General features: G+C 43.4%; 1 protein-coding gene across 3 annotated transcripts in view; it reads left to right on the forward strand.

Annotated features, from left to right (window-relative positions):
* The window catches only part of KDM1B (lysine demethylase 1B), an 821,676-nt gene that overhangs the window by 208,940 nt on the left and 587,318 nt on the right, over window positions 1–25,418 (forward strand). For all 3 annotated transcript variants that reach the window (XM_085607096.1, XM_085607097.1, XM_085607098.1), the window contains exons 5-7: window positions 6,369–6,480; window positions 9,827–9,943; window positions 21,547–21,585. In XM_085607096.1, coding sequence (XP_085463222.1) covers window positions 6,369–6,480; window positions 9,827–9,943; window positions 21,547–21,585 — 268 coding nt within the window. The remainder of the gene's footprint in view (window positions 1–6,368; window positions 6,481–9,826; window positions 9,944–21,546; window positions 21,586–25,418) is intronic.

The following is a 25,418-nucleotide window of genomic DNA, read 5'->3' on the forward strand; positions in this document are numbered from 1 at the left end:
GCGGTCTCAGAGCCTTTGTTACCTTTTAACAAAGCTATTATGGAACCTGTGCTAGAGGTATGGCGCAAACCTTTTTCAGCTCCTGCAGTCTCCAGGGCAGTCGCAAGGAGATATAGAGTGGCTCCAGGGGATCCTGAATTTTTAACTTCGCACCCTTCGCCTGAAAGCTTGGTAGTTCAGGCGGCTTGTTCGGGGCGATCAAAAGGGGCATTTCCTCAGGTTCCAGGAGACAGGGAGGCCAAGAAGGTGGACCAATCGGCCAAAAAGGTCTTTTCATCGGCCAGTATGGCTCTAAAGTTATCAAATGCAACGTGTTTGTTGGGGCGCTATATACATGCGCTTATGGACTCGGCAAAGAAGTTGGCACCAAAGCTGTCAGAAGAGGATAGGGCCGGCTTCAATGAAGTATTGTCTGATGCCTAGGCGGCTGCTCGCCAAGTTATCCAAAGTGGTCTGGACACAGCAGACTCAGTTGCCAGAGTCATGGGGTCTTCGGTTGCCACCAGGAGGGGTGCGTGGCTAAAGTCTTCTGAATTCTCTTCTGATGTGCAGTCAACTTTATTAGACTTGCCTTTTGATGGGTCTGGTTTGTTCGGGAAGAAGGCAGATGCTGCTCTCGAACGCTTTAAGGAGAGTAAGGCTACGGCTAGGTCGTTGGGCCTTCAATCCCAGCCGAGAGGAACTTTCAAAGGTATAGAGGCTTTGGAAGGGCGACTTTTCGCATTTATAGACCGACCCAACAGCAGCAGCAGCAACAGCAAGGTTCTTCGTCCAAGGGTTACAGAGGAAGAATCAGGGGTCGCTCACGTGGCCGTCAACTCTCCTCCTCCTCTTCCTCAGCCCTTCCCACCACCGCAAAGCAGCCCTAGATCCACCATTCCGGATCATGCTGGTCCTGTGGGGGGCCGGTTTACCCATTTTCTACAAGATTGGGAGTCTGTAACTACAGATCTCTGGGTTCTAGATCTTGTAGAAAATGGGTACGCCCTTCCCTTTCGGGAATTCCCTCCAAATTACCCTCCTTGCCAAGGGGCTTGCTCGGAGGACCACCGTCGTCTCCTGCAGGAGGGAGTTCTGAAGCTGTTTCAAAAAGGTGCAATAGAGGTGGTTCCAGAGCAGGAGAGGGGTCAGGGATGCTACTCCCGGTATTTTCTGATTCCGAAAAAGGACGGCAGATTGCGTCCGATATTGGACCTCAGAATCCTGAACTTTTACCTGAAACAGGAGAAGTTCAAGATGCTCACTCTTGCGCAGGTTCTTCAGGCGCTGAAGCAGGAGGATTGGATGGTGTCGCTCGACTTGCAGGATGCGTATTTCCACATCCCCATCCTGAAGTCGCACAGGAAGTACCTCCGGTTTACGGTAGGGTCGCAACATTATCAGTTTGCGGTCCTCCCGTTTGGTCTTACTAAGGCACCTCGAGTCTTTACAAAGGTGATGGCGGTGGTAGCAGCCCATCTCAGAAGGTCGTGGATTTCAGTTTTCCCTTATTTAGACGACTGGCTGATCAAGGCGGAGTTGTCGGAGAAGGTGCTGCGTCATCTGCAGGATACAACTCGGCTGTTGTACAGATTGGGTTTTTCGATCAATGTGCCCAAATCTCACCTGGTGCCCTCTCAGCGCAACCTGTTCATAGGTGCGGTACTGGACACTACTGTGTGTCGAGCATTCCCTCCTCCTCAAAGGATTCTCGACATACAGGAAATTATTCCTTTATTTTACAACGGAGCGGTCGTTCCAGTTCTGAAGGTCCTTCGCCTGCTCGGTCTGTTCGCCTCCTGCATACTGTTGGTCAACCATGCACGCTGGCACATGAGGGCGCTCCAGTGGTGCCTCCGCAAGCAGTGGTATCAGCACAAAGGAGATCTCAGGGAGTCTGTGAGGATCTCCAGAGAAGCTGCAGCGGATCTATCTTGGTGGAGCATGGAGGGCAATCTGTCTCATGGAAAGCCCTTTCATCTTCCTCCATCGGTGGCTACAGTGATAACGGATGCATCCACCTTAGGGTGGGGTGCTCATCTGGGGGATCTGGAGATCAAGGGTCTTTGGTCTCCAGAGGAAAGGTTGCTTCACATCAACCTTCTGGAATTGCGGGCGATTCGTTTAGCGCTCAAGGCCTTCCTCCCTTCCCTTCGCGGTCAGTCTGTTCAAGTCCTGATGGACAACACTACCGCGATGTGGTATATAAACAAACAGGGAGGAGTGGGGTCTCTTTGTCTCTGCAGAGAGGCCCTGCGTCTATGGTCCTGGGCTCGGGACCATCAGATTTGTCTGATGGCAAATCATCTGGCCGGGGTGCTGAACGTTCGTGTAGACAGTCTCAGTCGGCAGTTCTCCGCCGACCACGAGTGGAGGCTTCATCCAGACGTAGTTAGTCACGTCTTTCGGACGTGGGGAACCCCTCGGGTGGACCTGTTTGCCACTCACGAGAACGCTCACTGCCCGTCATTCTGCAGTCTCCAGTATCCGATGCAGGGAGCATTGGGGGACGCGTTTCAGTTGAGTTGGGGCTCACGACTCCTTTACACGTTTCCTCCCATACCCTTGATTCCTCGGGCTCTGAGGAAGGTTCGCCAAGACCGGGCCCAAGTCATATTGATCGCCCCGGATTGGCCAAGAAGGGTGTGGTATACAGATCTTCTCCACCTCTCCTCGTGCCCTCCGCTCCGTCTCCCTCTGAGGGCAGACCTCCTCTCGCAGTCGGAGGGGCAGGTTCTACACCCCCACCTCCAGAGCTTACACCTTCATGCCTGGAGATTGAACGGGGCAACCTGAATTCTTTCTCTCTCCCGCCAGATGTGGTGGATGTTATTTTATCGGCCAGGCGACACTCCACCAAGTCTATTTATTCATATAGGTGGTCTAAATTTGATCTCTGGTGTGGAGAGAGGTCCATTGATCCTTTGAAGGCTCGTCTTTCTAATATTTTACAGTTTGCCCTTTCTCTTGCTCAGCAAGGCTTTGCTGTGGCTACTGTGAAAGGGTATTTATCGGCTCTATCGGCTTTCCTTTGTTTGCCGGATCAGCCATCGTTGTTCAAGTCACCTATTGTTCTTCGTTTTATAAAGGGCCTTACAAACCAGTTTCCTCCTACTCCCTTTATTGTGCCTCAATGGGACTTAAACCTTGTACTAACCTATCTTATGGGTTCTCCCTTTGAGCCCTTACACAAGTGTCCCTTGAGGCTCTTGTCTTTTAAGACGGTATTCCTCGTTGCAATCACCTCGGCAAGGAGGGTAAGTGAGCTTCAAGCTCTAAGTTCGAAACCCCCATTCATGCTGAACGAATGATACTCAGGACCAGGGCTGCGTTTTTGCCTAAGGTGGTAACTCCCTTCCATCTGGGGCAGTCCATTACCTTTCCTTCCTTTTATCCTCCCGCTCACCCTTCCAAGGAGGAGGAGAGACTTCACCGCTTGGACCCTAAGAGGGCGGTGAGCTTTTACTTGGACAGGACAAAAGACTACAGGATTGATGACCAGCTCTTTGTGGGCTTTGCTGGCTGCAGGAAGGGTCGTGCGGTGCACAAGCGCACCCTTTCCAGATGGATTGTACTATGCATCAAGACCTGCTACTCCCTAGCTGGTAAGGAGCCTCCGGAGGGTTTGAGGGCTCATTCTACCAGGGCAAAGTCTTCTACATCTGCCTTATCTAGGGGTGTTCCTGTGGAGGACATTTGTAGGGCGGCAACTTGGGCCACCCTCCACACCTTCGCAAAACATTATTGCTTAGACACCGAGGTGAGGAGGGACGGACATTTTGCGCGATCCGTCTTTCAGGACTTTCTGGGGACTGCTGTGGAATCTATTCACAAGGTGAAGAATCCACTGGCAGATGTATCCATCAGAAGAACAAGTTACTTACCTTCGGTAACGCTTTTTCTGGTGGATACAGTATCTGCCTGTGGATTCCTCACTGACCCACCCGCCTCCCCGTTGTCCATCCTTCTATGCCGGTATTTCTATGCCTGTAATTCTTTAGATGGGTTTCAAATGTGTTTATCACTGTCAAAGGCATTATGTTATTTCTTGTGCTTTGTTATTTATTTTCCACACTGGGTGTGTTGATATGCATATTGTGTACTGTGTATACTGTGTATATATATTGCTGTCAGTCCGTCCGTGTGCCTCGAAGGCACGGAAAAAAGGGGCGGAACTGACGTCATCACGCCGATGAGGTCTTCTTATGGAGCCGGTGACGTCAGCGGAGTCGCGAGCGGAGCCGTGTCTCTGTGACGTCGTCTTCGACCCCATCGGCGTGGACTGCTACAAAAGTTTCCAAATGTTGCTGGCGCAGGGGATATTCACAAGGTGAGGAATCCACAGGCAGATACTGTATCCACCAGAAAAAGCGTTACCGAAGGTAAGTAACTTGTTCGTTAGACAGTGAAATGTACATCCGAACCCTAGTGAATATAAGTAACTTTGCTAGCACTCACTTTCATTTGAGTAACACCTTTACTTCTGTTCTTTAGTCTCTGTGAACTTAACTTTTCTCTATTCGCTTTCTAATTTATGCTGCTCTTCCTTTTCAGTGTATTCTTCACTTGACTGTTCACGCTTTTGGTCTCATGTTTCATTCACGTACTCCTCATCTCACTACCTACATTCACCTCCTTCATTATGTCTGGTTGGTTTGTAGTCGGATATATTTTCCATGTGCTGCCCAGTACTGCTTTTTAATATATAATGATAGTCTTCATGTAATCTTCATTCAGCATTTCAGTGTCATATCTTTTAAGGGCAATCAAAGTGAAGGAAATAATGTTCACGGTGACCATTGTGCTGTGAAATACTTTCTGGAATGCTTTGCTTGTAATTATCGTTCTTCCACCTATACTGGTAATACTACTACCATAGTTGACGACTCACATCAAAGCACCCATCAAACATGCAGTTTTTTTAATCTGTCTGGTAGCATAACTCTCGAAGAACTGTGTATCCTCTTGGAAACAGTCTTTGCCGGACACTCAATGACGCTTTTTCAGCTACAGCCAAGAAAGCATACATCATCTGTTGTGCTCATGTTCTACGCTTTTACCCCTTCGGCGAAAATGGATACGCCCAGCTTTAAGGGATTTGCAAATCTGGACTTGTCATCCTGCAGTAATAACTCTTTAAATGGACATAGCATTCAGTTAGCATGTACGACAAACAGGTTTTTGCAGGATGTGGGTAAGTTGCTCCCACAATGAATACTGGCCCTTATCCGTCCAGCTATGATTATGTAATGATGTTTAACTGATTTTATTATTGATTTGCACTGTGGTCACTTTTCTAACATGCTCCCGTTTGATATTAGTTTCAGACTGACAACAAAATGAATTATGACTAATTATTTACGTAAATTACAGTAGTATTAAAAAAGTAATTAATACAGAAACTCTTCATATTTCGTTTCTGGCACTTTTACATTTTACTTGATTTTATAATGCTGGTGATTTACTTGTTGATAATCTAACTCGATTTTAAGCTCTGTTCTGCAGCAATTTTAAAATAACATATTGTATTATTATTTTAGTCCTTTCCTTCTTCCTTTGCCTTTTATTATGCTTTAGAGTATTTTATATGTACATGTAATGGTTTTACTCAACTTTGCATGATATTAAATACAATGAAATTTAAATAATAAATAATAACTTCCTGTCCCAACCTCTTAGTATGTCCTGGGCATATTTACTATTATTTTCAAATTGGAAATCACTTTAAATAGCACAATTTCGAAATAAGATGAAGTAGTAAAATTTGTTGTGAGTGGCTTGACTAGGGTAGTCTGTTTTGTCAAATGAATTTATCACAAACCATAACATACAAACTCCAACCAAGCCTAAAGTCTTTGTTATGTTATGTTAGATTGTTATGTTAGATTTATTCTTATATACCGCCTAATCACCGACAGGTCTCTTAGCGCTTTTAGAGAGAGGGCCAGGGAGCATTAGGATGGTTACATAACATCACAAGCAGGGGAGGGTTAGATTGAGTGCAAGGCCCCCCTAAACAAGATCGTTTTAAGCTGTTTCCTAAAAGGTAGGAGTGCCGGTTCCTTGCGTAGATGATCCGGTAGTAGGTTCCATAGTTGCAGGAGTAGGACGGAGAATGCTCTACCCCCTTTGGACACACTGTTGTATCATGGGGGAACCAGGCGGCAGGCCTCGGAAGATCGTAAAGTGCGGCCCGGGACGTGATTCTCAAGGCGTTCTTTGATATAAAGTGGGGCTTGGCCGTAGATTGCTGTATGTGCAATGCAGAGGCCCTTGAATTTAGCTCTTTGCTAAATCGGGAGTTGGGGTTTCCATGTTTAATTGACACCACTCGTCTTGCACAAGTTTTTCTATTAATATATTCCAATGAATGCTTTGTTTCCTTGCAGTCATAAGGATGGCTATGAGAAATTCTCTTCCTGGAAAAGAGTATGGACAAGCAATGGTAGAAGTGAACCCAGCCTAAAAGCATTTATGGCTGATCAGCAAGTTCCAATTTGGGTAAGAGCGGTAGAATGAAAACCCTTTTGTGTACGCTGATTTGTTTTATTTCTTTGTTAATCATTTTCCTTTATTTTATTAAGAATCATCCAAAATAATATCTTAATATAATTTATATGTATTGAAGTATGTTGCTTCATATACAGAATATCATATATTTTGTGAATAATGTTCAGTGGTTTTCAACATAACAGTGGGCTAGAAATATACACTTAGCCAATGCACAGATACAGTGATATTAGCAATTATACTATCATCTTTAGTAAACTGTGTTTACATCAACCACTTTAACTTGCTTAACACTCATTCCCCTTTAACAACCTCAGCCCTTTCCTTTCATTATAGAGCTCATTTTCTGTTGGAAATATTTCATGAAGATCATAGTATTGAACCCCATCAACAGAATAAAACTATCTGTATACTTGACTAATCTTTTCACTTTTAGTAAATAATTTATTTGAGTTAAACACAAAATTCAGTAGAAACTACAACATCACAATTCAGCCACAAATAGATTTAAAATTGATCAATATGTTGGAAATCCAAACTAGTATCATGTATTGTTCCATAACATAAATCAAATTAAACAATTTCTTTTATTTTTAACGCAAAATATGCAAACTTGAACACAAGAAAGATAACACCCCACAGCGACAGGATAACCAAGGGTTGTCACTGTGAATACACTTGAGCAACTCCTACTTCATGAACACAACCATGACTCTTTTGCCATACATATTGTTACTGGTAATTAGCATTTGTAAAGTACATACTTGTGTCAAACATGTTCCAGTTCTACAATGTCATTGTTTATATTTTTATTAGTAATTGTTTATTTAACAATAAGCAAATATACATGCATCTTGGACCTTAACATAGGCTAGGGACATTTAATAATATATACATTGATATTTTCTAAACTGAAAGGATTTAAAAATATATATACAATTGGAAATAAACATTAAACAGTTTGTGCTGAAAATAAAAAGAGCTTTTCTTTCACATTCTAATTTACTTTCTGAAAGCATTGTTTTTTATATATCGATGCTTATACACTCACAAGCTTATAAAAAAGAATGCCTGGTGAATCTTACCCCTCCTTTCAGCACAATGAACAAGCTTTTGACAATGACTAAATACCTGCTCACCCAGCTCTATCAGTTGCCAGCAGTAATCCACCTGATTTGAAATGTATCTAACATCAAAAAACCTCTGCCTCCAAATTGGTCTTTAAATAAAACTATAAATAACTCTGGATTCGTCAAGATCCACAAGTACAAGGTCTGTGCTGGTCCCCTGGGTGGGAGGACCGTGTTTCCCTCTACGCAGATGACATCCTTTTGTTCCTGGCCTCTCCGAGGAAGTCACTGATGTGTGTTCTTGACATCCTGGCAATCTTTAGTAGATATTCAGGATTCTCCATCAACTGGGCTAAATCCCTCCTATATGTCCTCAAGGGTGACCTACCCACCCCTCCCATTGGCTGCCCAATCCAAGTTGACTCGGTTGGCTTCAAGTATTTGGGTATTTATATTGCGTTGGACCCCAAACTCCGATTTACTCAAAATCTTCTCCCACCATTGCAGAGGCTCAAACGTGACATAGCCCACTGGAAAACGTTGCCTCTTTCACTGCTGGGCAGGGCTGCCCTCTTCAAAATGATGTCACTGCCCCGTTTTCTCTACGCTCTGCAGAACACCATGGACCCTGTCCCGGCGCAGTACTTCAGAGAGATCGAGGGCCTGCAGAGGGACTTGCTGTGGGATGGGAGACACCACATAGCATTGCCTAAACTCACGTTAAATTGGTATGACAGAGGGGTCAGCCTCCCAGATATCAAGCGATACTACTGGGCAGCGCACCTATCAGCCATCAATCAGGGCACATATGGTCGACCCGACGATTCTGGATATGCCATGGATAGATGGATTCTGCCGGGAGGGAATTACAATAGGGCTCTTTATTCTAAACCCAAACGGTACCTCTTGACTGGACCAACTGACCACTCGGTCCGAGTCTAACACGCTGCTAATAAAACCCTGGGTTGGGAGCGGAAATTGACTCAGGCAACCCCTCTGTGGGAGTCCGAACAATTGGGCGTCCTATGGGCATCAAAGGGATTCGATAAATGGGACCTCATTGGAATTTCAAGACTCAGAGACATGTGGTAAAAGGGTGAAGTGAAATCATTTGCGTCGTTACAGACACAGCATGAATTGGCCGGCTCATAATACTTTCGGTACGCACAATTCCGCCACGCACTAAAGTCCCATTTCCCAATAGGCTCTTCTCCTCCAGAACCCTCTCCACTGGAAGATAGATTGCTGGACGGCCACCTACCTGAGAAAGCCATATCACTGACCTATAAAAAACTGATCAGCAATATGGCAGACCCCCTTAGGCCACTGCGTAAGAAATGGGTGAGGGACGGTCTCGAATTGGACGATGAAGACTGGCAGGAAGCAGTGTCCTCACCAAGAGTAGTAGCAATCTCTGCCAGACTCCGTCTAGTCCAACTTAAAATTCTTCACAGAGTTTATTTCACAGGACCTAGTCTAGTACGCATGGGTAGAGCAGATAGAGGGGATTGTAGGAGACAATGTGGTCAGAAAGGAACCTTTTTACACATACTATGGGAGTGTGAATACATACAGACTTACTGGCGTAATATACATGACGTTTTAAGCAAAGTGCTTGCAACTATCATCCATCCTGATGCACATAGATGCCTCTTAAACGTTTGGGAACCCACTGATTTGAATAGTCACCACACACAATGGGCCACGCTAGGACTTATGTTGGCTAAAAGGAACATAGCACAGCAGTGGGGAGCGGCACAGCCACCAAAAGTGGACAGATGGAAGGAAGACCTAGACTGGTGTATGAAAAGACAGTCTATACGGCCCGAGGCTGCCCCAGAAAGTGGTCCAAAATATGGGACCCTTGGAACTCTTATCGCGGGCATATATGCAACCCACCACTTAGCGTTGACACTGACGATCCCTCCACCCCATAAACTATACCCATGGTACTCTGGCATTAAAAGCTATCAAATTATGTTTTCTCTGATTGTATTGTTCTTGATTCCTCTGTATCATATCTCAGATGTCGATGAATGTTTAATAAAAAGAATAATAAAAAAAAAAACTATAAATAACTCCAAAAAACCAGAGAAGAAATGAGCTGTTCAAATGGAACGTTCACATAAAATAACTAATTTTATGGCTGCCTTTTTCACAGGGACTTTGCACGACTGCCAGAGAATAAAAGTCAGCAACTAACTTGCCTACTATAGTTTGAATTCTCCATTACTCTTCCTAATGTTTTGTATTGGGATTTTTTGTAGGTCCAGTGCACTAAACCAGAGTGTGGAAAATGGCGTCAGCTAACCAAGGAAATTCAGCTGACTTCGCAGATGGCAAAAACCTATCGATGTGGCATGAAGTTAAACAGTAGTATTAAGGTAGCTACGTTTGATTTCTTTGAGTACTCTGTCAACTTCCTTCCACTTTGGTGTTTGTGGAAGATGTTTAGATTAAGGAAACTTTCACTTCCCTGATTTCTGTTTTGCTGCTTTATTTCTTTTTCTTTTACTTTGACTATTATTTTAATTTTCAATGTGGCTTTTTGAATATTTTCCCTTGGAAGGTCTGAAAAGGATTGAGGGGTTGCAGCAGACTGTAAATCAGCAATGTGGCGCTGACCAGGACTAGCAGGTCTCCAAGTGAAAGTCACTGTGTGTTTTGGTTGTACTTTTAAATTAATGAATACAAAACATAAAAAAGCACCACATCAGCAAAAATGGATAACACAATGTTTCATTTTCTAAGGCATCTTTTCATGTAACGAATGTAGCACACATATTATTCAAGAAGTTCAGAATCATTGGTCATAGTGGACAATGTATTGATTAATGGTAAAATCTGTTAGGATGACATGACAAAATAAGAGTGTGTTAAAATGCTGTATAAAAACTGATATTTTCTGAAGTCTACCTTGATCATAGTCACCTATCTACCCTAATAGCTCACATTAGTAATTTTCCAACAAATCTCAATGCACTTTATTGTTCTCGGCAGTATGAAAGGTTTGGTTGGTCTGACTTGGAATATGAGCCTGAGTGCCATTACGAGACCACTGTAGCAGAACTCCCTAATCTGCAAGCATCTTGCTAGCTAACTAAATGCGCCTTTTTTGTGAGTGAAAGAATGGAAAGGGATTCAGGATGACAAAGTAGAGAAGATAGGAGGCAGTATAAGTACAGGAAGAAAAGGAGAGTTACAGTGAGGAGAGGAAGCTGAAGAAGAGCAGAGGAAAGAGACAAGGAGATGAGAAGATAGGCAATGGTAACAGGATGGGGAATGGATTTTGGAAAGAGGTAGATGGTCGAGCAGTGAGGATATGAGAGGAAATGGAGACAGGCAAAATGAAGGAACGAGAAGTGGACAGCAAAGAAAACCGGAAAACGAATTAGATTTGAGGGAAAAAGGCTAAAGAGATGGGAAGAAAGGGACTGCAAAAAGGGTGACGATGAAATAGAGAAGGGGAAAGCGGGGTGAAAGGAAACTTATGAAATGAGGGGGGGAGGAGAGTTAGTTGAGCAGTTGATGTGGTTATTCTCAAAGAAGTACTCTAAATTTCGAGGTGTGGTTCGCTGCATATATTTATGTATGTTTATTCTTGGTCCTTCTTAAAAGTGATCTTACTATCCACATGAATGCACAATGAGCGGAATGGTACACAGATCTTCCTTTCTGATAATGAGGAGTGATTTACTTATATAAATGTAGAATGAGCCAAAAAAACAGTCATTGACTTCAGAGCGTTCTTGCCTGTTTGTGGTATAAACACACATTTGTTTGACTTTTTGAACTTCCAGTTGTTGGTGCTCCTTCTGCATGCTTTAGTTTCTAACAGTCCCTCGCCATTGAATAGGGTTCACATCACTTCCAACTAGAGCTCGGTCTCTCAACTGAGACTTCTGGTATTGTTTTAAAAACATTCACCCCTGCATCTGTGCTTTCGGGCTCACAACCACCCGAAGGAGGCAGCAGATAGGCACAAGAAACAGTGGGATAGTTTAGGTTTTAACATAGATGAAGATAGCAGATTTGTACTTGCAGGTCCTATCCAGGGGCTTGTACCATTAACTTACATTTGCCACATACCTGCCTTTGTCAGTCTTGCAATCTAGTTTTCCACACCCGGCTTTCAGAGTCTGCACACGTGACCAGATGGTTTTTGCATTGGCCATCCTAATCATGTCTACTGTTTGCCACAATAACACAATCTAGTGCTTGTAAACTAACAGCTCCTATGAATGAATTTTTTTTTCAGTTTATTAAACATGAAATACATTTCATAAAGTCAGAATCCAGTTCTTATCCTGCGAAACATAGGCTGTTTCCCCTTTACAGGGGTGTGGGATTTTATAAAATATCTACTTGTCCATGGGGCAGTTTGCTTCATAAATCTACTTGTCCTGTAACTAAATCCACTTGTCCCTTTAGTGCCGTGTAATGGGGTGACAAATTATGGCAGCAATCTCATTATATAAGAGCTCCGGGATAGCCTCTCTGATTATGCTAGGGCTCCTTCCGTAGTAGGGTTTGAATACTAGCAATTCCCTTATGTTGCCACGTTTCAGCAGATCTTCATACTAGCGCTGAAGGTAAGCATCAGTTCCAGGGTTGGAATGCCCTTTTGTGTCTGTGCAAACCTACTAATTTGCATATTTTAAGGATTTTTACCAACACTTCTCTAATCTTTTCCCATCCTGAGAAAGGTTGGAAATTTACTCCTGACAATGGCAGATATAAAACTTCTTTCAGGGTTGGGGAGAAAATGGTTGGAGGGAAAGTGAACTTGCAAACACTCAGATTTTCGCATGAGCACATCTACACCTGCATATTAGCTCATGCTAAAATAGAGTTCACAAATATTTTCTAGGAGTACTATTTCTTGGCCTACTTCTGTAAAGTCTTGTGAATTCATGAAAGCCATATATCTGCACTTAATGCAAGGACATGAGTGCACTTTTGAGACTTTATTTAATAATTGGGCCCCTGATTAGGTCTGGCGTTAACCATGACATTTTGTGTATATTAAAATTCTGTCTCTCTGTCGACTAGCTTCACTGTGAGTGACAGCATTCTGTTCTTTCGCAAGGAGCATAATCGGCAAATAGTCGTTTTGTTCAGTGCCAGGAACTACTGTTGCAATGTGTGCTTTTTGAGACCAAAACAATTTTTGCTTTTGCCAATGTTTGTTATAATGAGGGCCTGGTAGCTCTCACACCAATAAGGTTTTACAAAAAAACATGCCAAAACAAGTCACGCATTGACAAAACCAAAAGGCTGACCAACAATTTCAGATCTATTGGCTTTACCAATGCTTGTTTATTTTTGTTTCCCATAATCTTATTAACCCCTTCGATGCGGCGCCGATTCCGGTCAGCGCTGACCGTTTCTTGCGCGGGCGTGGTCATGACGGAACGGTTCCGTCATGAGCACAGCTCAACCGACGCTCATGACGGAACCGTTCCGTCATGAGCGCCGAAGGGGTTAAAACTGGTTTACACTGGTTTTCCATTATGGAAATTTTTGGGAAACACTAGCATACATCAACACATTTGACTAAATGATGCTGCAGGAAAATGGTACCTAAAATGTGACAGTAGTTTAGCGAAATGTTTTTGCATTGTTTTTGTGAACATTTTATTTTGAAAGCAAAGAATAATCAATCTTGCTTTCAAGCTTCTGCATATATTTGCATCTAATCAGAGAGCATTTCTGGGAGCAGTATGCATAGCCTCATACTGCTAAATATTGAAAACGTGTGTACACATTTTTATACTGGACCCACTGTCAGTAATACAGTCTGAACTTACAACATGTACTTAGATTACTCACCATAATAATAAAGGTTTTGCATTAATGAACCATAAATACAAGTTTGAACAGCATTAACACATGGACACAAATATTACCTTAACCCCTTCCATGCTGCGCAAATTCCGCTGCTGTGCTGACGGAATCTTGCGCGGGCGTGGTCATGACGGAACGGTTCCGTCATGAGCACAGCTCAACCGTGGCTCATGACGGAACCGTTCCGTCATGAGCACCGAAGGGGTTAACTGCAGGCAATGCCTTTCCCTGATCCATAATGTGGTACTGTAAACTGGAAGACAAAGGGTTTGTGATGTAGGGGGTTAGGCCTACTTGTCCCAAGGACAAAATACACATGGAAACTTGTTGCCCTTGACCCCAAACAATGTGTCCCGGGCGTCGGGCTATAGGAATTCCACATCCCTACTTTAGTAGAAGGCATTGATCATAGGGCACTACAAAACCATGGCACTTACTACATTTCAGACTCCGATCAGAACTGAAAGTGCATTATTTTTTAGTACTTTATTTGTCAGATATGCCTTAAGTACTTTTATCAGTTGATTTAGATTAACTGTGAGAACATTTCTTAATTAGCTTATGGTTACCCAGCAGTATGTCTGGTTGGTACTGTAACATGCCTAGGCATGAGGGCGAATACGAATCCGGTTCCCCTGCCCCGAGTCAAGTGGTGGGCCCGCCACCCCCCCCCCCAGGGATCCCCGGAGCACACCACATACACCTACCACCAGTCCATACATAATCTACCATGGGAATTTCTGGTCTGCCGACCCCGCACTCTCTCCCCCCCCATACTCCCCACACTACCTCCTTCCCTCCCCTACTCTACCCAGTTTCGAGGCCCCTCCCCTACTCCAGGGCCCTTCCCAAGCTGCCCCGTAGGCAGCAAGAGCCCCAGTTAGCGGTTTACATACCATTGTTTTAGTTACATGACATGATAGGGAATCCGGGTAGGAAGGGATCGCAGCTCAGACCAAGGTGGGGAGGTGCAGCTGACCCCGATCGAGACGGAAAGCGTAGGCACGACCAGGACGATATACATGGGGACCAGATAGAGCCGACTACTGGGAAGACAAGTCTCTCGGGACACCACTGGAGATCTCAGCAGCTAACGGACTACAGCACACTCTAACTCTCTTAAAGGTCCACAATGTTATGGTATGTTATGGTACAATAATTTACGCTTATAATGATGATTGTTACTTGTCATGCAATACATGCAAAACCCTAATAAAAACATGTCAATTAAAAAAAATGTCTGGTTGGTTCTGTTGTTTACCACTGGTGCCACTTTGGAGACTTGACTCTATCCAATGATGGCAAAATGAATCAGTCTTTACGCCTGGAGGTAATCCGGATTAGAAATTTAGATACAGCATGAACGTCCAATTAGTGCAGTTATTCCAAATAGGAATTCGATTGTACTTTACAAAAAACAAGAAATACACATATGGACAAAAATAATTAATGCCTCACTATCGCAGGGGATCATTCCAGAATGCCTAAAAACATGTCAAGTCCTCCCCATCATCAAAACACCTACAGCGGACCCGGCAGAGCCAAATAACTTTCGCTCAGTAACTAATATTCCATTACTTGCCAAACTAATTGAGAAATGTGTCCAAAACCAACTGAGCCATCACATCGCTAATTTCAAGCTACTGGACAACTGCCAATCAGGATTCAGAACAGGCCACAGTACGGAAATAGCGATTCTACATCTAGTGGATGATGCGCTACAGGCCCTAGATCACAATCAAACATGTCTACTAGTCCTTCTTGACCTGTCGTCTGTATTTGACACGGTAAATCATGAACAATATTTAGCCAGGCTTCATGACAGGATGGGTCTATCCGGAAGTGTTCTGAAATGGTTTGAATCCTTCCACCAGAACAGAACACAAAGATTCCTGGTCAACCAGACGCTATCCCCATCATGCCCAAATTCAATTGGAGTCTCTCAAGGATCTACACTATCTCCGTCACTATTCAACCTGTATGTCGAACCCCTTACTGAAATTCTCCGAGACGCAAACATATCCTATCACATGTATGCGGATGACACGCAGATCTACATCAAGATCGCGTCGCGTCACTGGAAGACATCAAGTTAATGAATGAGGCCTTAAAAGTTTCATTACACTGGTTAACTAGTAATCATCTGAAACTAAATGCGCAAAAAACAGAATGCCTATTAATTTCACCAACAAAGAACCACACAAAAGTGAAGGAATGGACCAAAATGATCACAGCACTAAACTGCACCCCTATTCTAGTTGATTCAGCGAAATCATTAGGAATCACACTGGATAAGAACCTAGACATGAAAGCCCAAATCAAATCAATGGCAAAAATTGCCCGTTTTCACTTAAACTATATTAGAAAAATGAAACCACTCATTTCTACAGCGGACCTCAAATTGGCAGTCCAATCCTTAGTTATTTCAAGGATTGAATATGGATGTACAACTTTAACAGGTCTATCTAAAATCTCCACAGCACCACTAAAAGCATGTCTCAATGCGGCCGCAAGACTCATTACTGGATCTAGGAAATATGACCATATCTCCCCACACCTGAAAGCCTTAAACTGGTTACCATATGAAGCTAGAATTCAGCTTAAACTGGCATGTATTAACCATAAAGCGCTCCACTACAAAACACCAAGGTACCTAGCCCAGAAAATTGAGCTATCAGGGGGAAGCAGACCAGCCAGGAGTGCCAAAGAGCTGCTGTTGAAACCACCCATCTTTCGGAAGAAGAAAACGTATGACAGAGCTTTCTCCGGAGCAGCCCCCAGAATCTGGAACTCTCTACCTCCAAACATTAGATAAATTCCGAATACAGCAAAATTCAAGAGGGAGGCGAAGATCTTCCTAATGAGCAAGTTCCTTCCTTAGGCAAGACTGCTCATCACCAACACCTGATATAGGTGTTAACTATCACAGAACAACAACGTATGTAGAAATAAGGTCACCAGTTAGCTGAGAATAGGCATTAACGGTACAGTACTATTCGGGACTTGTTTTGATGTAGAAAGTCACGATAAAAGACACTTCGGAACCATTAGTATAGGAATACTGTTACACCTTGTACACTAGTCAGTTTCAATTTTTTTTATTTGAACACAAGAAGATGAATATGTGCAGGAATTTCAGATTGATAAGACACTCCTGCTTTCAAGTTGCATATCAAAACTGTATATAGATGTTATTGCTGCTTTACTAGATGTTCGCAATCCTACCTCATGTAACTGTGAAGCGCTCTGATACCCAAGGGTCATGTTCGCGCTATATAAAACTCTATAAATAAATAAATAAAACACAAGATAAAACACAAGATACCAGAACCTTCTGGGGTGACACATTATTCAAAATGTATGTATCATTTTCATGCTCTAGACTTTACCTAATATTGGGCCAAATGGCCTATGTTCTTCAACTAGGAAGCGTTCATGCTGTTATCGTAAGTCTTCAGAGGTCGCCTTGTCCATTGAGGAGAGGAGCCTGACACTGAAAAGCAGTCCACCAAGTTGATTATGATATGGCATGCCATTACCCTGATATCTCAGCTGCTCAGGGTGCAAGGTTAGGCATTAGGGGTTGACACCAGAACCCAAATCCGGAACATGGGCCTCCACCCAGACACCCACAGGACCCACAGTCTCAAGAATTTGCAATGGGTTAGGGAAATTTAGGGACAGTCATCCACAACAGCTACAGATTCCAAAATCCCTGGAACGTAAAGCACTGTAAACTTGATACCTCCAGTCCCAGAATAAAGATGTCTGCCTAACATGGGAAACATCCTTCAGAATCCATTTGTAACCACGTAGTGCCTTTCCCACGCAGCCTTTACAATGCCAATCTTTACCACACAAATCTTTACTGTGCAAATCTTAACCACACATATGCCTTTACCATGCATGGTAAGTATAGTGTGTGTAGTGTGTGTATATATAGCACTGAAAAAAGCAAAGATTAAAATAACGTTATAGTTAGGTGAACATTAATGTTTGAACTAAAAAAAGCACAGAAATTCACGAGTTATAGTTAACAGCGCTTATTATAACTTGCGCCCCCCGCCATGCACTGCCCATGACCCCACATATGACATCACTCATGATATCAATCATGACATGTTCATAAGCAGTGCATGGCAGGGCGCATGTTATAGTTAGTGATGCTGACTATAACTGGCAAATTTCTGTGTTTTTTTTGTTCAAAACGTTAATGTTGTCAGTGACAGGTTCACCTAACTATATTGTTACTTTAACTTTTGTTTTTTTTCCAGTAAATTTTCAATTTTTTTTTTAGAAAAAAAACCAGATCATTTTATCACACCTAACTATAACCGTACTTTAAAGTTAGTTTTTTTTCAGTGAATTTCTTGGTTTTTTTTTTAAGGTAAAGTAATACTTAATTATTATAATTTAATGCAACCCCCCTCCCGTCGTGCACGACCTGAGGTCAAGCACTGCAGCTTCAGCTGTACTCAGTTGGGAGTTGGCCAAAGGGCCTGGCCCTGGAGACCTTATCCCCCAGGGCCATTTTTTTGTGCATTTTCTGCCCTTGGGGTGGACTCCTTGGGGTCTTTAGAGGGTTTTAGATATGGTCCATGTGGACCCCTCCCCATAAATATCAGTGTTTCCTCCAGATGTGGGCTCCCCGAAGCTTCTTGATGCTCAGGGAGGGGGAGTGTGTGGCCCTTCTCCCTATAAAAACGTAATGTTTGGTCTCGGGTGGGTTCCCTGGGACCTCTCAAGGCCTCATGGCCCCCTCCCCTTTTTGTTCATTTTTGGCCGCGCAGTGGGCTCCTCGTGCCTTGATAGTCTCGGGGAGGACACCCATGCGGTCCATAAAAATTAATGTTGGCCCTGGGTGTGGGCTCCCTGGAGCCTCTTGAGGCACTGGGAGGGGGGATGCATGGCTCCCTCCCCTGTCTAAACACAGCCACGGGGTAGTCTTTCCGGGGTTTATACTTAATAAATGCATTTCGACCTCCATTTCTTTTTGCCCCCCCCCCCCCCACAAGGGGATGAGGGAGGAGGGTTCCTCTGGGCCCCCCTCCGCCAGAGGATCAAGGTGTCCCTGGCCCATATATCTTTTTTTTATTTAAGAATTTCAGGACAAAGGACTAATTCCCTGAGTGCTGTAATGACTGCCAGCAACATTTTTCTCATGTTGCTGGCAGCGTTTGCTCTTGCGTAAGTCTGACTCTCGTGGGAGTGAGATGGCCCAAGGGAGATAAAGCTCCCTGGGCTAATCAGAACGCTCTATTTTTAAATTGGCCCACACACGAGAGTCTGAGACTTCCGCGAGCCCAACTGCCAAAATATGCAATTATTTTTTACTTTTTATATCTCAAAAACTACTGAACAGATTTATACCACATCGCACAAACCACAGTCTGCAAACTTCCTACCGAATTTGGTGTAATTCCATTCCGCAGTTTTTGCTGTAGCCTTGTTTATAGAAGTCTATGGAAAATGAATGGTGATTGTGCGTTTTGGGATCCCCCCTCCCCCCACTTGTTTCGCGGCCACGCATGACAGAACACTCTAAAACTCTCCAGGAAGGAGCTGAGGTGGATGAACCTTTTTTTAAACATTTTGTGACAATTCCTCAAACGGATCAAAGTTATTAGCAAACCAAAAAATGCTCCATCTTTGGAAAAGCAGACCTAACTAGAACTACCTAGTGGCGACAACCAATAGGTAATATATATGGGTTTAGGGGTAGATATGGGTATAGGGTGAGTATAGGGTGATAAGGGTTGTTTTAGGGTTTAAGGGTGGGCAAGAGTATTGGGATGGAAGGATGTTTTTTAGTGTGAAGAGTGTGGTAGGGGTATAGGGTGGAAAAGGTATTTTAGCGTTTAGGGGCAGGTAAAGGCATGTGGTAGTAAGAGATTTTTTAGGGTTTAGGGGGTCGGTAGGGGCATGGGCCGGTAAGGGTATTTTGGGGGTGGTGAGAGTATTTGCTTGTAAGGGTGGTTTTAGGGGTTGTTAGGGGTATAGAGTGGTACAGGATTTTTTGGGATTTAGTGATGGGCAGGGGTATAGGCTGGTAAGGATATTTTCAGGGTTTATGGGTGGATAGAGGAATGGGTTGGTAAGGTAATTTGTTTGGTTTAGGGGTGGCTATGGGTATTGAGTTTTAAAGGTGGTTTTAGGGATTGATAGCTGTATAGGGTAGTAGATGTATTTTACGGTTATGGTGTAGGTAAGGGCATAGGGTAATAAGTGTCTAAGGCTGCTCCTAGTTTTTAAGGAGAGAGTGGCAGCAGGGCTCTCTCTTTGGTAAAGCTTTTCTTCCATATGCAGAGTCTCCTCTTGAGGTCCAGCTGAATATAAAGTCTTTCGACCAAGAGCACGAGAATGTAGTTCTACTTTGATGCCCCTCTTGGAAAGCAAGAAACAACCAAAGTGTGCATGTGCAGAGTCTCCTCTTGATGTCCAGCTGAAAACAAAGTCTTTGACCAAGATACATAGGAATGTAATACTTCTTTGAGGCTACTCCTGGAAAGCAAGAAACAACCCGAGTGTGCATTTTTCTTACATTCAACCTCTTCCTGCATTCACAAGGAGTAACATTTATAATCTTCGCCCTTTCCTTCCTAGTTTTAGCAGGCAGGCTGGGGGAGTTTAGCCTAGGGCAAGATGAGCCAAGGTGGTTTGTTGATTCAAATCCTAAGGCTGTCTCCTCATTTCCAGTTTAGCAGGTGATTGATAATACAACAGATGAAAGTGGGGGAAGGGTAGGTTACAGTGAGGCACCTACATATTTGGAACAGGGACAACGAAACATAAGGTATGCAAGTTGTCATGTTTTCTGAGGATGAGGACAACCTACAGGGTAGCCACCATTGTATACACACTCACATGTTGTGTCTGCAATGGTGGCACATGTCAACCTGTGCGTCGACTCCTTTTCCTACGAATATATTCCAGAAACCACTGCACACCACACAGACTCTAGGGAACCAAAGAATCCATTTGTGGAAGATCGGTTGGTTTTTATAGCGATTAGACCACAAGGCCCAATCCCCTCCAAGGCTACTGGCCTTTACTCCTAAGTCCATAACATGCTACCCCAAACTGCCAGTTCCCGTATAGCGTGGAATGTTGATGAAAAGCCACCCTTGACTATGAGTAGGGGTACACTTTGAGATCAGCAGCTAATTGGCGGAATCAAGTTGCTTTTCTCAATGCCATTTAGAATAATAGTGCAGAATCTTTTAGAGTCTGAAACTTTTGATTCCAAGTTGGTGGAGTCAAGGATAAGTTTACTCTCTTTGCCTGAGTACCACTTAAGGATATTTGCAGAGCAGTAACATGGTGGATGACGCCTTCGTCAGGCACTCTACAGCCCCGATTTTCAGTCCAAAGTGGAGTCAACAGAAGGACTAGCAGTGCTTCAAAGCTGGTTCTCTTGAGTTGAACTTCCTTTCCCTGTACCACTAAAACTGCTTTGTTGGTGTTAATTCAAGCATATGACTCTATAAAACTATTGGTGCTGAAGAAGAAAGTTACTTTGCTGTATCTACGGTTCTCCTGGGTTTGATATCTTTTGTTCTTTCACATTCCACCCACCCTCCTCCTATCACATGAGACTCTTGATATTGCTGAAGCCTCAGGCCGTAGTGTAGCTCAGGGGCCTCTTCACTGACCAGAGTTTGGGATGTGGATAGACTACAAGTAATATATGTCTGTTTTCAATGGTATACAAGTACAAATGTACACTGCTTTATAAACATCAACTACAGAGCATTCCCAGCCTGATGACAAGGACTAATTCTGGCATGTGAATTTAGGAAAAATACGAACCCTTGACAAATGTAGTTATAGGTAAGTAATTGTTTTCTACCTCAAGCCTATGGTATTTAGACTTTCAGAGCCACAATGTAAATTGTTTAGAGGTTTCCAGGGCTTTATGGTCATTGCAGTTATTCTGACTCTAGTAATGTCTTGATCTTGCATAGTTATGACCTTAAATATTAGTGATGTTGCATTTTATAAAATCGTTTAGCTCAACAGTCTCTACTTCCACCACAAAAGCGCCCCAAAACTCTTCTACTGTAGCACATCGCACTAAGGCTTCTTGCATTTTCTTGCTCTTATAAAGATATTTAATTTATTTTATTATTTTTTATTTAAGACTGAGGGACCAGACCAATGTGCCATGCCTGAAGACCTGGTGAGTGAGTCAACTGCTATTCAAATGTATCTACACATTTTGGAGCGATAAAGATATTGACATTTTGGGCCTCATTTAGAGTTTGAAGGGAACTGAAAATCCTCTAATTTGTGGAGGAATCTCTAAATACTGAGTAGAATACACCAGCTACATTTTCTTGTCAATTTGTGGTGGAGGAAATTCAGCCAGATGATTCTACTTATATTTTAAGCTTTCCCAAGAAACAGGTAGACTTTGTGTTTCACCTACCTCAAACTCTAAATGAGGCACTTTTATTCAACTGTCAAGCTGCTCATAAATCTTCAGTTCTTACAATCTCAGGAAATTATATTTACATTTCATGACTTTCTTCTTACTTTCCATCCTAAGTACCATCATGTCCCTGTCGTTCTACATTAGATTGTGAATTTACATTTCATTGGCCCTTCCAATACCCTTCAAAAAACTACATTCTGATTGCTCTTAATTTGCCCCATATTTACTCCTGCATCACATTTCAATGTTGTTGCTCTTTCAGATTGTATATTTAATCTGCCCATACCATACCTGCAATTACTATTTAGTAACAGGATGCATACAATCTTTTTTAAATAGGAGTTTAAAGGGTGGGGCTAGCTGGAGACCAAGATAGCCACTCTATCGATGGGCTGCTGTTGAAGGCCTGCTTTGCTGGTGCAGTTCTATTCAGTCTGAGTTCTGTGGAGTGGAGACTTTGGTGGTAGAAGATGGTATGTAGCCATGGAGCTGTTGGTACTGTTTGATGGCTGGCCCTAAGAGTAATGCAGAGGAGTTCTCCACCCTTTGCCTGGCACTGGTGGCATGACCCCATGAGTGAAAACCCAGTGGTAGCAAGGATGGTAGCTTTACATGCCTGGGGTGGGGAGGCGGAGGTCAGTGAGTAGGCCCCAAGTAGTGGTAAAAGATAACTCTTTGATGGGCATTTATGAGGAAGAATGCTGTTCATAGGAACATTAGCTGAAGAAGTGGAGCAACAATGAGACATATACACTACCAGGTGTAGTACAGGTATTAACCTAAGTTTCATTGGGATCAGGTGCACACGGTAGGCTTAATTGAAACCCTTGCTGAATAGTTTCGCCCTCCTTCACCCTAGTATTCAGCACTGGCATGCACACACATTACTGAGAGTTTTGGTCTGTTACTGAGGATCATCGATGGAATGGCAGATAGGTGGAGAGACAACGAAGAAGGGTTTTTTAAGCACTGCACTTCAACCACCAAAAGTCAGTTGGAGATGCCTGAGGAATCTTATGAGCATTCAGAGCTGACTAAAGGAGAGAGGATGTGAAATAATCGATTTTTGTCTTTCATAATGATTTAAATTTAAAAGAAGTAAAATCAGTAGTTGTGAAAATGAAGAAGAAAAGATGCAGCATTTGCATGGTTAGTTGCACGATTGTAGAGTCATGGAGGAGATGAATACCATGATTCAAGTCTTCAAATGACAGGGGCGGAAAGATATAAGTGGCATCCTTCAAAGACTGTGTGGTTAGCTTCTGAATGGGAAGTGGAATTCTCAATTGATGAAACTAGGGGTGTATTCTTTAATCCCAGATGACTCTTTAATAGAGATGATGATAAAGAAATTGCATGTAACTTGGAATCTAAAACCAACGGTTGGAAGGCTTGGCATACATGCTGTCTACAGGGGCGAAAAGAGCTAAATCAGGTAGCAATGTAATGGTGGTTCTCTACTTTGTAGAGTGTCCAGAGGTTTTCCATGGCAGATGGGCACTAGATAATTGTGAAAATGGATAGTAACACTATACTTGTTTTCCCTGATCTGATCGAGACAGCCTAGCCAGGAAAACATGAATGCTTGGAGTTAAAATATATATTAGCCGGTAAAATGGTAAGTTTAATTGGTGTTATGGTTAACATCAAAGGTCACCCTTGTGGAAAAAAAAACATATTTGCCCTGGTCGAGTCTGCCTATGTACTTGGAGCTGGTTTGAATAAAGGTGTTAATTCTTGCTTTCAAATGATTCCCTTTAGGGATATAGATACCTTTTATTGAGAGTCTAAATTGGGTGGCTGGTGTAAAACATAAGAGACTAGTTCCCATTCACTATATTGTAAAGTGGTGTTCATTTCTGGTGTATCCCTGTTCTTACTATTTCCCTTAGAAGCCTTCTGAAGCTCCAGAGACTTCAATTGGTGCACCATTGTGCTTTGGCGTTTAAAATATGCTTACTCTAACTTGGGAATGTTTTTCTTGGAGTTGCTAGTTCTCATCCAGGGGATACTCATCAATAGTCATAATCTATAAATAATCCCCGCCCATGTGCGGGATCCCGGAGCATATAGAAAATACATATATATACATATATATATGCATATGTGAAAACATATACATGCAGCCTAAAATATTTCAAACATAGTAAAAATGCTGAAATTACATAGGTTTGCATTGTAGTACCCCTAACCCATTAGGAAAAAAGGAAGCACTAAACAATTGTCATACAATAATGCTTTATTGCCATAAAGCAAACTTGTAATTGTAGGCATTTGCCTGTAGGCTGTAGCAGAGTACTAAGAAACAAAGAAAACTGACACCTTGCCTTTAAGGCATTAGAGTAGGGGTGCCGTGCCTTTAAGACCTTCAGGAGACCCCTTGCTCCCATGATGCACCACAGGTGGCAGTTAGGTCAGTTCTTTTTTCTGGCTCCTTCTATGAGGATCCTGGAGCTTGAGCTCTTCAGTTTTTTGACTGAAGTGATTTATTTTCTCAGAAAACTCGACATTTTCTGACTCCTTAAGGCTTATTCTACTGGATTTTTGGTTTTACCATAAATTTTTTACAGTCAGAATGCCTGCCTTATTCAGGAAATGCCCTTCCTGTGGCAATAAGATGGCACTGGCAGATCCACACTCTGTGTGCATTGTGTGTCTTCCATCCTCACACAATCCTGACCACTGTCCCCACTGCCAGAAATTTTACAGGCAGACTCTGCGTGACAGAGAGCGCATAAAACTTCATGCCCAGCTGGAGAAGGACAGAAGCTATTATGGAGGTGACCATGGAGTCTTCAAACCACCTTCTTCAAGCAAACAACACCGAAAACGGTGACATACCACCTCTCCTGAGTCCAAAAAGAAGAAGGTAACAGGAGATTCGCCGTCGCCGAGACCCAGACACTCTTCAGCGTCGAGGGACGAATCACCATCTCGACGTCAAGATTCTCCGCCGCATGCAAGAAAGTCAGCGGTGAGGCACAGCACTTCGGGCTCAAAGACTGTGGGTCCTGACAGACCTGAAAAGTCGAGACAGTCTCCGCCACCCTCGAGGGGGTCGGCGTCGAGAGTCACGATGGCGAACATCTCGTCGCAAGTGGGCTTGTCGACGTCGAGAGCTTCGTCGAAGTCCCATCACTCGACATCAAGAAGATCGACGCCAACTCGGCGCCATGGGAGATCGACGTCGAGATCACCAGATCGACGGCGGAAGTCGACGTTGAGGTCGCCACATCACCGTAGGCGATCGACGTCGAGACCACCGTCGAGAGCTGGACGGCGTTCCCATAGCAGATCCCCTCGATCGACGCCGATGGTGACGCAGACTTCATCGACGTCGAGGCATGAGGTCTCACTCGGTGTCATCTTCTGTCCCCCCAGAGTAAGCAGATGGACTCCTATGGCAGGAAAATGTGCAATACGTCTGCTTCTTCCATGAAGATTGCAAGTGCCTCAGCCCTTCTCAGGCGATATGATAGGTCTCTTTGGGACTCCCTCTCAAGGTTCACCGAAAAGCTCCCCAAAGAAGACCGGTAGGACTTCAGTGGAATTCTACTAGAAGGTGGGCTAGTAGCCAG

The sequence above is a fragment of the Triturus cristatus genome, chromosome 5_2 (assembly GCF_964204655.1).
Source record: "Triturus cristatus chromosome 5_2, aTriCri1.1, whole genome shotgun sequence".
Classification (NCBI taxonomy): Eukaryota; Metazoa; Chordata; class Amphibia; order Caudata; family Salamandridae; genus Triturus; species Triturus cristatus.